This window comes from Erpetoichthys calabaricus, chromosome 2 (assembly GCF_900747795.2).
Source record: "Erpetoichthys calabaricus chromosome 2, fErpCal1.3, whole genome shotgun sequence".
In the NCBI taxonomy this organism is placed as follows: domain Eukaryota; kingdom Metazoa; phylum Chordata; class Cladistia; order Polypteriformes; family Polypteridae; genus Erpetoichthys; species Erpetoichthys calabaricus.
Genome location: NC_041395.2, coordinates 176,758,905 through 176,773,116, shown reverse-complemented (window position 1 = coordinate 176,773,116; position 14,212 = coordinate 176,758,905). Strand labels below are relative to the sequence as shown.

At 37.3% G+C, this 14,212-nt stretch overlaps 1 protein-coding gene across 2 annotated transcripts in view; it reads right to left on the bottom strand.

Moving 5' to 3' along the window:
- The window catches only part of LOC114646575 (bcl-2-related ovarian killer protein homolog A-like), a 75,640-nt gene that overhangs the window by 3,648 nt on the left and 57,780 nt on the right, over window positions 1-14,212 (bottom strand). For both annotated transcript variants that reach the window (XM_028794831.2, XM_028794830.2), the window contains exon 3: window positions 6,322-6,485. In XM_028794831.2, coding sequence (XP_028650664.1) covers window positions 6,322-6,485 — 164 coding nt within the window. The remainder of the gene's footprint in view (window positions 1-6,321; window positions 6,486-14,212) is intronic.

The window sequence follows — 14,212 nt, the reverse complement described above, 5'->3', positions numbered from 1 at the left end:
AATCCAATTGACATACACTTCCACATGCACCAATTTTGTTTTGTATCCCAATGCAATATTGGTAGGAAATTTTTTATGTGTACATTGTCTTGTCTATCTTTCTTCTTCAATGACTAGATTCAGGCTGGTATGATTTGGAATTCATGCTATTAAAAAGTAAACTGTTCCTTTTTACTCTCATCCCACAGTCTTCTTACACTCCTTCCTCATATATCAGTTCCCTCCCAATGCACATACAAGTTGTGTCTCAAGTTATTTTAAAGTTTGAGGAGTGACCCCTTGAGACAATCATGTGAGACCAGAAATGCCCCCTAAGGGTTTGTTTTGCTTCCAAAAATCAGCATGTACGCAATTTAAAGTGGGCTGATATGGTAAGGAATTTTATTAGCAACATATGTTAACATGAAATTGGGCTTGGAACACAATACACAATACCTAATAAAGAACTGCACTGTGTTTAGTCCCGTTAGCCTGTCCGAGGCTTTAAGGTGCACAATTCATTTATAAGTCCCCAAGCATTCAACCCCGAGGGGTAGCCACCAATGTCTGTGTTCATGGTAACCATGATTTTTATGGAGAATTTAGCTGTTAAGATACAGGAGTAGGACTTTGTTTAAAATGACTAAGTTGTGTTTGAAGAGAATTTTTTTTATACAGGAAATTTGCAGTTTCTCTGATAACATTTTTGAGACTAACTAAAAGAAGCACATGCTTCCTGAATTGAAAATTGAACTATGATGTACAAGTAGGCTGCCTGCTTGGCACATGTATATGCATGTAGTAGGATTAGGGAGTTTTTTTTTCTTTTATGAAAATTTAAAGCCAGAGTGTAATGGCAGGAAGTTTAGAAGTAGAATGATTACTCAAAAAGTAAGTTGGAACTGTCAAGGTATTAATGACCTGTTTGTTTAGGCAAATTTTTGCAATGAAACCTACATTCGCCTCTGGAGCAGTGTTTGATTTTTTTATGGATAATAAGTAAGCGCTAAAGCTACTGAGGCAGACAGCAAGGGTGCTCATTGAGAAAATCCAGCTCCCAAGTGTATAAGCTTGACAACAGCTTTATCTAATACAGCATCATGGGAGCAGGAGTCTATTTCTGTATCAAAAGGCAACAAACAGGAAACAGCTATTGACCAAGCCAGTAGATCCCAGGGCAAACACATACCCACTCTTGCTGACATCATGCCAGTTTGATCTAGCCAATCAACATCAATGTCTTTGAACAGGGGGAGGAAACCACAGTCCCTGGGGAAACCACATGGGAGAGCACACAAATTTCACTCTGAAGCCAGTGCTAGGCTTTTGTAGAATACAAAAAAAAAACTCAAAAAATTATACATTTTATTTAGAAAACAGTACTTTGTTTTATGAGCTGTATTTTTAAGTAATAACTTCAAGTTGTAAAATCAACAGGCAAATAGTATGGTAGAGGATTTTTGGCACATTAAAACAACTGAAATGTAATCATTTTAAGTTATACCATTATACCATAAGTTATACTGAGGCCTTTAAGCGAAACCTAAAAACTCATCTTTTTAGAAAGTCATTTTGTTAAAGTATTTTATAGACTCTTCTGTTCTTTTTTTTATTTTATTATTCTATTTTTATTCTGTAGCACTTTGGGATTGCTAAAATATAAAGTGCAATATAAATAAAATTTATTATTATTATTTACCATAGCACAACTTGCCTTTTCTATACTGTAAATTCTGACCCAGCAACAGCTAGACTTTTTCACGCATGTGTTTTTTTTTTTTTACCTTCCAGCAGGTCATATCTACATTAGTAGACATGCTGAAAATACCTACAAAGATAAATCTAAATGTGCTTCTAATTAGTTGCTTTATATATCCTAGGTTTTAGTTATGACAGAATCTACAGGCAGATTGGATTACACAACACTGGATAATCAATTTCTATCCCTTCCTATGTAAGAGTGTCACATTAGATTACTTTTCCAGTAAATTTTCAGTCATAGCTTTCATTTTCTTAACAAATCAGAGGCATTCAGCAACACACTCAGTTGAAGATCAATCATCTAGTCTGACATACCCTGCAACTCACTGCAACTAGTCCAACACTTGCCCCAACAAAATCATGCTGGTTTTTATTTTATCTTCGGTTGTAGGGGCAGGCTCCTTGTGCATGAGAGCTGTCAACTAATGAATGCTCAAAATGTTAATCCTTCATACACTTTTCCCATCAGTTAGTACGCCATTGGCTATGAGAAAAACAACTGTGCTGGAAAGTCACCATTGCAGTTATGTAATTTGACTTGCCAAGGAATTTTCAGTCATTTAAATTGATTGAAAATATGGTTCAGCGACAAGACAGTTGGCATTTTTTAGTAGCGTAATGTGACATTGACTTTGCTGGCATCAAGGGGCAACAATGCTAATAAATGCATGGAAATTAGTAATCTAACAGGCTTTTTAAAGATATCTCCGACGTGCTAATTGATAGTGTACTTGACATCCCAGATTGTCTAAGTAGTAGCTAAACCTCTTGTTAAGAAAATCAATCTAGATTCCTCTGTAGTTGAACAACTTTAGACCTATTTCTATCCTACAAAGTTTACAAAATACTGTTCTTCAGCAATCATATGACGATTTGAAAAACCATTTTCTTCATGATAAGTTTCTACCTGGATTTAGAACAAGTTCTGTTACAGACGCTGCTGCAGTGGTTAAAGTAGTAAATGAGTTAATGCAGACACAGACCACATATCTGTTCTTGTTTTCCTACACCTTAGAGCAGCATGTGACCCCAGCATTCTTATAAATCGTCTTAGGCACTGGGTGGGTTTCTCTAGCAGTGTCTTAAATTGGTTTCAGTCTTATTTAACGGGTAGAAAATTCTTTAGTAGCTGTGGTAATTGTAGTAGATGGATCCAATATATTGTATACAGTGTACTCAAGGATCTATTCTGGGCTCACTATTATCTTCAATCTACATTCCCCCATTAGGTCAGATTATATCGAAACACAAGGTGAGCTACCACAGTTATGCAAATGACATGCAGCTTTACCTGTCTATAGCACCTGATGAACCTGACGCTCCAGGCTTTCTAACTCAAAGTCTGTCTTGAATTTCTGAATGGATGAGTAGATATTTCCTCAAGCTAAAATCTTAGCTGTTGGCAAAAATGGAAATAGTGAAGGTCTTTGAAATAAACTTGATCTCTTAGCATTAAAATGATTTATGTGTAATCATGGACTCTGATCTGAACTTTAAATCACATATTAACCAGATTACTAGAATGGCATTTTTCCATTTATGTTCACACAACAAAAGTTAGACCTTTTACAACAGATGAAAAATATAAAAGAAAATCTGAGCACATCTCACCATTTTAGTATTGCTACTTTGGTTACCCAGGTCTTTTAGAATTGACTATAAAATACTACTAACAGTTTATAAAGCCTTAAATAATCTTGATCCTTCATATATCTGGAGTGCCTCTTCCACTACATTCTGAGTATTGGCCTTAGATCTTCTGATAGTGATCTGCTTATTATTCCAAGAGCTAAGCATAAAAGAAGTGGTTAGGCGGCCTTTTGCTGATATGCAGCAAAAATCTGGAATACTAATAGAGAGACGCAAAGCCAACACTGAGGATCAATGTAAAAAACTCCTAAAATCCACTTTTTTAATATAACTTTTTTGTAGCTACATTTTTGTTCTACTATTAATAAACTAGATATGCATTAAATTATATTATTCCTAAATTTTCAATCTTTACTAATTTCTGCTTTTCTCTGTTTTCTCTTCTGGTGGCGTTTTGGGACCACCACCTGATCAAAGCCACCTGTGATGCTTTTAAGAAGATGAATACCTAACGGTCAATGTGACTCATTGCATTTAATTCTTTGGGATGAAGCCTAAAAAACCTGTTTAAATTTTATACTAAATAATTCATAATATAATAATATATATTAATATATAATCCTCTTTAATAAAATCCCTGTGTGCGTCCATGTGTCCGTGTGTCTTCTGGTGAAGTGCGCATGCGTGGGGCACTCTTTAATAAAGGACATCATTGCTGGGGAGAGTGCTGATTGGGTACTCTCGGCCGCGCATATAAAATCCGTTGCTGGGGAGACGCCACACATACAATAATCAGCTGCATCCCAGCACAGATTAAAATACTTGCTGGGTAACTGCACAGCACTTGCTGGAGAGACGCCACAGCCATGATTATCACCTGCACGCCACACATTACATCAGTTCCCGGGGAGACTCTGCTGATTGCCCACTGTTGTGACAGAAAATTAAATGCATATTACGGACAAGGCAGAAATACAGGGAAGGGCGGAATGAGTGGCAGAGTCATTGGCCTCTAGCAGATGATTCAAAGGCTGCCTGACGCGTCACACAAGACAGAGAGGGCGGGACCTATAAAATATCGCACGGCAGATCCAATCGGACTTCGGTAAATGAGGTAACACCTAACACATAAGGCACGAAAAATACAATCAGGTACTGATACGTGGAGACCAGCTTCCCCAAAGAGGTGGGATTAGTGTTTGTTGTTGTGCAAGTGTTCACTCTGAGGATATCAGATTTGCGATTAAGAAGCTTGGCACAGTAAAGTGTAAAGTGTCAGTCGTTGAAGGGGTTTTCCTAAATATACGAATTTTCATGATATTACAATAGGATGACTTTTAAAAGTAGATTTATTTTCGCGCACATAAAATCCGTTGCTGGGGAAACGCCACACATACAATAATTAGCTGCATGCCAGCACAGATTAAAATACTTGCTGGGGAACTGCACAGTACTTGGTGGAGAGACGCCACAGCAAGCTCCGGGGCGGAGTGGTGGCTCTGAGGCTAAGGATCTGCGCTGGTATCCCGAAGGTTGCCGGTTCGAATCCCCGTCAGTGCCAAAAAGAGATCCTACTCTGCTGGGCCCTTGAGCAAGGCCCTTAACCTGTAATTGCTCCAGGGGGCACTGTACAATGGCTGACCCTGCGCTCTGACCCCAAGGGGTATGCGAAAAAAAAAAAACTAACAAACACTGTTGTAAGTCGCTCTGGATAAGAGCATCTGCTAAATGATGTAAATGTAAATGTAAAATAAAGAGAGGCAGGATAGGAGATTTTCAAACAGACACGACACATCAATCAACAGCCACAGAGGAGAGGATAAATATAATATTAATTATACTTACTGTATTGTACTGTATTATTTTTATTATTATTTTACTTTAGGCTTCTTGCAAAAACAGAATGAGGACAAGGTCCCTTGCCATTTAATATAGACTGTTCTTACTAATGTTTATGCACTACTGTTCTAGCACCCGTTATTGTAACAGGGCTTAATGTCTAGTTAATATATAAATGTATATATACATTTTATACAATTTTTAAATTATTTTTCTTGTAACTCTTTGACAACCTATAAAACTCAACTACATCCATCCATTATCCAACCCACTATATCCTAACTACAGGGTCACAGGGGTCTGCTGGAGCCAATCCCAGCCAACACAGGGTGCAAGGCAGGAACAAATCCTCGGACAGGGCGCCAGACCACCGCAGGGCACACAAACACACACACCCACACACCAAGCATACACTAGGGACAATTTAGGATCGCCAATGCATCTAACCTGCATGTCTTTGGACTATGGGAGGAAACCGGAGTACCCGGAGGAAACCCAAGCAGATACAGGGAGAACATGCAAACTTCATGCAGGGAGGACCCGGGAAGTGAACCCGGGTCTCCTAACTGCGAGGCAGCAGTGCTACCCACTGCACCACCGTGCTGCCCTCAACTACATTATGTGTATAAAAATTTGCTATAGAAATAAATGCTGTTGTTGTTACAATAGACATGATGAACTAAATGAAACCTTACTTTCTATTTTATGTACTGTACACCGAATACATATATTGAATTGGAGTGTGATGTCACGTGACTTACTTTTAACACCAATTGTAATATTGAACACCTAATAGGTAAAGGGTGGAGGTCCTGCTTTGTCTGACATTTTCTTGCACCATATTGTTGGCTATCAGCTCCATGTCATCTCACTCACTGTTTAATTTGTACACTTTCTCCATACCAGGGTAGATGTATATCTCCCACCCCAAAAAATTTGCATGTTATATTGGCAACTCTAAAATGACCCACCTTGGACTGTTTTATGCCTTGTACATCTTACTGCCCAAACAAGCACTAGCTGCTGTGACCCTAAACTTCATAAACTGGGTACACATGCATGGATCGATGAATGTATTGCTATGACTAATTCTGTACAATTTCTTCATCTGCAAAAAAAATTATTGCAAACAAAAAGTTACAGATTCCTTACCCAGCCTCCACGCTTCTTCAGCCATGGGCTAAGTGTCTTTCTGACAAACTCCCCCAGGCAGTCCACAATAGTGTGCACAATAGCTGGCTGACCTTGTCGTACACAGTCCACAGCAAGTCCACCTGCCACAGCATAGAGAGAGACCACTTTTCCCCATGTGATGCCTACAATGAGAACATAGGACATGATTATCATAACCAAAACAGATGTACAAAAGCTACATGTACCATGCTTTCTAACACTTGTCTATTTATTTGATGACCTTTTTTAATGTTGACTTTGTTTTTATTATGTTAAGGATATTCGTCCATCCATTCTTCAACTCCTTTGTCTAATCCAAGGTTACTGAAGTTTATTCTAGTAGTGTTGGGTACAAGTCCAGCAAACAGTATTTCATGCAGGCTCTTACTCATAATGTACAAGTTTAGAAAACATAAAAGAAATAAACAAGTTGTTAAAAATCTAAATACTTTCTAATTCTTATTGCAAATGAGAAAAACAAAACACAACCATAAACCCTGACATTTTTGAAATCCATCACTTGTAAAGTTTGATTTTCACCTCACATACATGTATATACACACATATTAATTCTTCTTGATTTCTGTAAAAGGTACTAGTTAAACCAAATTTGAAACATCCTATTTAAGTAAGTTTGGACTGAAAATGGAACATCTAAATTAGACATGTCTAAATGTAATTCCTGGCAAAAAGGATGTATCCTTCTCTGATAGATAAAGTTAGCACAGACTTCAACAAGGAAGACTTTCTGTAGATCTACTGCACATTTATGACAACTTCAGAGCTCACAGTGAATCTAACAAAATTATTTCAGGTCATAACATATAATATTTCTTTTTACTAAAAGGCTATTTTCATTCTTTACTAAAAGGTTGTGAGAATTTAGAGCTAACTCCTTCATGATGTAGGAGTAAAAACCCATTGAAAGGAATTTTTGTTATCTGTTACTCATCCCACATTCTTTTTAGTGACGATTAAGAAAATTTTTTAATTTTGTGTTTTCATGGAGAATGGAGGTAGCAAAATTCTTGAAACAATGGGCCTGAATGGACACCGACACCCCCCCCCCCACTCCTCCACCACCAACTGCACAACAGCAAACAATATTAAAACATCAAAACAAAATGTAAAATTACTTGTGTTACATAATCCACATATCAGGTATGCAACATATGCTCATAATGTTCCAATTTTATGTATATTTGCAGAAATATCTACTATATAATAAATGACAAGGGGTGTGTGTCCGGTTCCTTCAAGCAATCTGATTGGTCAGTTTGGCTTCCAAAGAGGAATTGCCAGTGTGAGAATACAAGGAGGATTAAAGGCGTTGGATGGACACTGAAAGTTTTCTTTAAAGATGGGGAGTATAAAAGAAGACAGGAGGCAAGCAAGCTATCTTGAAATGACAGTCAGATAAACAGATTTTATGGAAATGCACTTGACAGAGGGACTGTAGACATATCAAGGAAAAGCGATGAAGGTACATATAGGACAAGAGGCATCTAAAGTTTTTACATTTATTCTACTACCTGACTTCGACAGCTAATGTGGCTAGTTGGTGTAAAGCCTTTTCTGAAAAATCCTCTTCTGTACATTCAAATGAGATTCAGACTCTGAGTTAAAGGCCCAGTTCCCCCCTCATGTTTTGGCCAGGAGCCATATTTACTCTTTGACTACTCTTTGGCAGAAGGTCAATTCACGGGTGCAATTTCACAAAGTGCCATTGAATAACCACAAAGAACTGCAGTTCTTGCTTACCACTATGAGTATAAATACAGCTTAGCTCCTGAATAAGCAAGCTGGTGAAATGAACTGAAAGATACTCTGTGTGCTCTAAACTCTCTTGTACTCTTACGGATTTTACTCACAAGTCTATTAGATGAGTTTCTATAACATTTTGTCTTAAAATAATTCATATAAGATATAATAAAACTAAGCAACTCTAACTAGAGTGAGGAGTTTCAAATAAAGGTATGTGGATGGAAAATAAAATTATTTTTTATTCAATTATAATAGAAGATACCTTCCTAACAATATGAAACCAAACCCTTTTCTTTACTTACATTACATTAAGATATAGGGTTTTAACTGAAAATAGTAATGTAAGATATTAATTAATTTGGCTGTTGTCATTATGCTGATGTTATACAATTATTTTTGAGGTGACACAGTGGTACAGTTTCAGTGACCTAAACATTACCTGTGTGGTATCCTAAACACCGTCACCTACATGCCCTCCCTTATCCACGTGGGTTTCCTCTGGACACACTGCTTTCCTCCTACCCACATCACCAACACAAGCATGTTAGTTTACCTGGCAATTCAAACATGATAGTGTTCTAAGATAGACTGATATCCTTGTATCTGAAGCTATCATAAAAGGCGACAGCCCCTATGAATTAGTAGTAGACAAACAGCATTCAGAAATTGGACAAAGGATGACCCTACAGTTATTATTAAACAATAAGAGATTTGTTCCAAAGTAAGATGATTTATCCTAACGTGATACTAAAACACCATTTTATTGACACATTTAAAATATAGAAAAGTACACTGAAAGTGATGAAAGGTTAAACTATCACTTCTTATAGTTACTGTTGTTACAAAATAAGGCACAAGCCATTATGCTTGGTATACTGTTAGACTTAGCTATACCAAATTCACTCTTTTCATGACTGAGCCATAATGATGACCCCTATAGAAAGGAAGTGCCTTTTCTACCTGGGATCTACTTTTCAGTAAATCCTGCTTCACACCTCTCTCTTCCACCTATAGCTGTTGACGTAGGTGTGTTCTGTGTACATGCCATGCTCAACTACTTTGAGGCCTGTAATGAATACCAGGGCTGCCTCGCATGAGAACACTTTCGACTTCTCCAGAGTTACTGAGGTTAGTTACTTTTTATAACTTTTCCTCTGGATTTTATCTTGGGATCCCCTTCTCAAAACTAATGCATGCATGCCTAAAATTAACTAAACTAAACTAAATTCTCTGCACTTCTACTAACAGTAGGTGGCTATGGAGACACTAGACTTTTTCAATGGGCACATGCACCATCCAGCAGACTTTTTCCTGGACATGTGCCTACCCCGCCACCAGCAATGCACAGAGCGAGCCAAAGTTAAAATCCTTGCGGATGCGCACACCCACACTTCAACTAATTGAAAAGGTAAGTGCCTTAACTTTGCTAAGTATCAGACATTTTCACAGGATTCTTACAATGTTTTTGTCCTAGTCTTACAAACATTTCACAATTATGTATAAGTGAAGCATAGAGTCCATATTATAGATAGATAGATAGATAGATAGATAGATAGATAGATAGATAGATAGATAGATAGATAGATAGATAGATAGATAGATACTTTATTAATTCCAAGGGGAAATTCACATACTCCAGCAGCAGCATACTGATACAAAAAACAATATTAAATTAAAGAGTAATAACAGGTAAAACAGACAATAACTTTGAATAACGTTAACCTAATTTACACCTTTACACCTAATTGTCTACAACAACTATTCATCAAACCTGCATGGAAAACTTATTGTGTCTCCCTAAATTTCTAGTCAGATGTGGTACACATAACAGTAAATATGAACTTTATATCTAAAGTTATAATACCTATTCAGATTCTTAGCCTTACCTTTCCTTTGCCCTTCTGACACCTGTTCCAATTTAAGCAAGCATTATCCATCATGGCAATTATGCTCTGTCAAGAGCAAACCCAAAGCATAGTCTTACTGACTCACTGTGCCTATGTAACATTAATTCATTTTTAATGTGGCCTATGGGCATCAAAGGTGAAGTCATAATTAACTGAGACAGTATTTCATGAAATCTAAACATATAGATTGAAGTTTACTGCACCTTAATGTGATAAAAAAAATTAAAATATTAAAAATAGATTCAGATTATTCCAATCATGCAGTTATTAGTTTAGTAGTAGCAAAGTACGAGCAGACAGAGTCCCGGTACAGTGTGGAAAAAAAAGACAGGCAGGAGACTGGTCATCTATGTAAATGAAGAATGCTGTAAAAGTAAGCATATTACAGTTTGTAATTCAGACATTGAAATTCTGTCTGTCAGAATCTGTCCACATTATTTGTGTAGGGAAAAAAGTTAAATCATCCTTATTAATGTTTATATTCCTTCATTTGCAAATGGGGACTCAGCACTGAAAATTATTCATGTTAGTGTTACTAACACTTTTATTGATGAATAATTCTGACCTGCACTTTAATATGTGGTGACTTCAACAATGTTAGTTTGGAAGAAATAATTACATCTGAGGTAATAACAAACTGGATTTGCTCTATTCAAAGATGCCTTTAAATGTAAACTACTGGTACCGTTGGGAAGATCTGACCACAACCTGATTAATCTTATGCAGATGAATAATGCTATTAGACAGCAACCTTTTACCACCAGGATAGCGAGACAGTGGAGCCCTGAGGCTGAAATGGCTCTGAATGACTGCTTCCAAATGACAAACTGGGAAATGATGTGTGAGTCCCATGGGGATGATATTGAGGGACTAAGTAACTGCATCATAGACTTTATTAACTTTTGCTCAGATACGGTGGCAAAAAAGAGTACCCTCAAAGACTGCATTACTTTCCAAACAACAAGCCCCAGATTACTAAAGCGTTAAAAAGTCTTTTAAGTGTGAAAAAGAGAGCATTCAAATCCAGTGACAAAAGGGTTATGAAGGAGACACAACAAGTGCTAATGACAAAGCCAAGTGAAGGAAAGGAAGCTTACAAAGCTAAAATAAAAAAAAAACTCACTTGGAATAACATTAATGATACCTGAAAAGGACTGAGTATACTTACTAGACTCAAGCAATCCAGGTCTCAGGTGGTAAAAGGGGATGTGGACAAAACTAACACTCTGAACCAACTATTTAAGAAAATTCCCCCCACAGCCTTCTTCTTTCAATAACTAGTCACCCACACAATCCCTACTACATTAGCAACTCCTACCATGTTAACTGGAATGGCCAGTAAGAAGTCCACCTCAGTTTGGCTGAGAGGAGACAACTGAGGAAGCTAAACATAGGAAAAGTTGCATTTATTTTTTCTATCTATCTATTTATTTAAAGAGCATCTGTAAAAAGCTAAATTTCCCTCTGGGGACGAATAAAGTTTAATCTGTCTAATTTTGCCAGAACGCTCCAATAACATTACACAAGAATGTATAAATGTTATTTACATTTGCCAAATAATATAAAATCACTTATTTATAGACACCAAAGCAACAATAATCTTGATTTAAAATATCTTAAAATATACAATAAAGTACTGTAATCAATAAAAAGAAAACAACTAACCAAATCAATATTTGATGTGACACCTTTGCCTTTAAAACTGCATTAATTCTCAGTTGTGCAGTTTTATTAGAAAATCAGCTGTTGGTTTGTTCCAAGCATCTTGGAGACCCAAGCATCGTGGAGAACTTGTCACAGTTTTTCTGCAGACTTTGGAGGTCTTGCTTGCTTCTATCACTCAAGGTAATCCCTGACTGCCTCAATGATGTCAAGCTTAGGGCTCTGTGGAGGCCATACCATTTGTTGTAGAACCCCTTGTTCTTTTTAACTAAGGTTAGTTGTTTACGACCATTTGTTCTGAATCACTGCAGAATAGCCTGATGGTACTACACTATGGATAAGAATCTGCTTGTACTTCTTAGTAGAGAGGATAACCAGATCACCAATTCCATTTGCAAAAATGCAGCACCAAAACTGCAGAGAACCTCTGCTGCGCTTTACTGTTGCAGACACTCATCCATGTAGCATTCTTCACCTCTTATGGACAAACTACATGGTGTTTAAGCCAACACTTTCAAGAGCACATCCTGCTATTGTGTAGTACACAGTCTTTGTGTTTTTGTGTGGGTGAATCTCTTTGCATTGTTTCCACCTCTTCGGTATGGCTTTTTAGCAGCAGCCCTTCCATGAAGACCATTTTTGACAAGACTTCTCTGTAATGTACTGGGGTGTTCTTGTGTTTCAGTGGTTTCTATAAATTCGGAGCTAATAGGAGTGTCAGTCTTTTCCAATGTTGAAATGATGTCAGTATGAGGTATCTCTCATCTGTAGTACTCACATTTTGTGGGCCACAACCTTGCTCATTTCTTTTTGCATCTTCAGGAGTGCTTGGATAGCATATCTTGAAACTCTGCAAACATTCTGCTTGAGATAGCCCTTGCTGATGCAGAACAACCATCTTGTGTCTTGTTTCTATGTTCACCTTTGTTATGAGTAGATGATTTGAAAGTAACCCCCATTTACCACACCAACTCCTTTCAATTTGGTTGTCTTTCATCCAGTTTGAATTCTTCTACATGCACCAACAGCACCTGTTTGTTATCTTTATTTAATCGGGTACTTGTAAGCTATTGACCTACTGTTGTGATGTGAGATTTTGCAAATAACTTGATAAATATTTTGTATGTCTTTATTTGTAGTTTAGGCAAAGCAATGTAATTTAGTGTTACTTTGGTGAGAGGCATTAGTGTTTGCCCCCCCTTTACAACTGAGTCTCTTTGAATTTTACAACAGAGTTGGGGGAAGGGGGTGCTTGACACAGGTGTTTCTCTGCTATAGTCTTTCAACCCCCCACAAGGAAGCCAGGTTGCCTAACTGGAAAACTTTAGCTCAACACATGGTTTTGAGAGATGGCAGGTATTAAGATGTTCTATTTCCCCATTGGTCTGAGGTATGCTTGTTTGGAATTGGCTTGTCTCAGAGGCCTTTAAGTACTATGATGCCCTATTGGCTGTAGGGGTTGGACAGTGAATCTGCTTGTTCAACCACATTCTCTCTCTCTTACTAACATCTGAAAGAAGCATCTCTTACTAACCAACATATCATGAAAAAGTATCTCTCTTACTAAACTGATGAAGACCATCACACCATGAACTGAAAGGACAACACAATGGTGACTACAGTTTAGCAGCAATATTGGAACAGGCATATGGCCTGTTCTGAAGAAAGCTGAATGATGCTTTAACTAGAGACATTTTAAATAACTACAAGTCTGTGTGCCACCTGAAACTACACATCACCATTTAATCAGGTTGTATGGTTGCCAATATTCAATTGTACTTTGCATATTCTTATTATTTATGAATATTATCAATAATACATTGTTTTATGTGTAACTTAACTCCTGCTTGTCTTTTTTACTACACCTAATTGCCTGAGGTTATAGATATAGAAGGGAAGGTGGGGATAAGTTATATACTGTAACTAACAAAATACCCACGCTTCGCAGCGGAGAAGTAGTGTGTTAAAGAGGTTATGTAAACATATATATACATATACATATACACATATCTACATATACATATATACATCCACATATATACATATCTATATATACATATATATACATATATACATATATATCTACATATACATATACAGTAATCCCTCCTCCATCGCGGGGGTTGCGTTCCAGAGCCACCCGCGAAATAAGAAAATCCGCGAAGTAGAAACCATATGTGTATATGGTTATTTTTATATTGTCATGCTTGGGTCACAGATTTGCGCAGAAACACAGGAGGTTGTAGAGAGACAGGAACGTTATTCAAACACTGCAAACAAACATTTGTCTCTTTTTCAAAAGTTTAAACTGTGCTCCATGACAAGACAGAGATGACAGTTCCGTCTCACAATTAAAAGAATGCAAACATATCTACCTCTTCAAAGGAGTGCGTGTCAGGAGCAGTGACTGTCACAGAGATAGCCCTATTGATTTGTTTGCATTTCTCTCTGTTTAGCTTTTAAGTATGCGAAGCACCACGGCACAAAGCTGTTGAAAGCGGCAGCTCACACCCCCTCCGTCAGGAGCAGATAAGAGA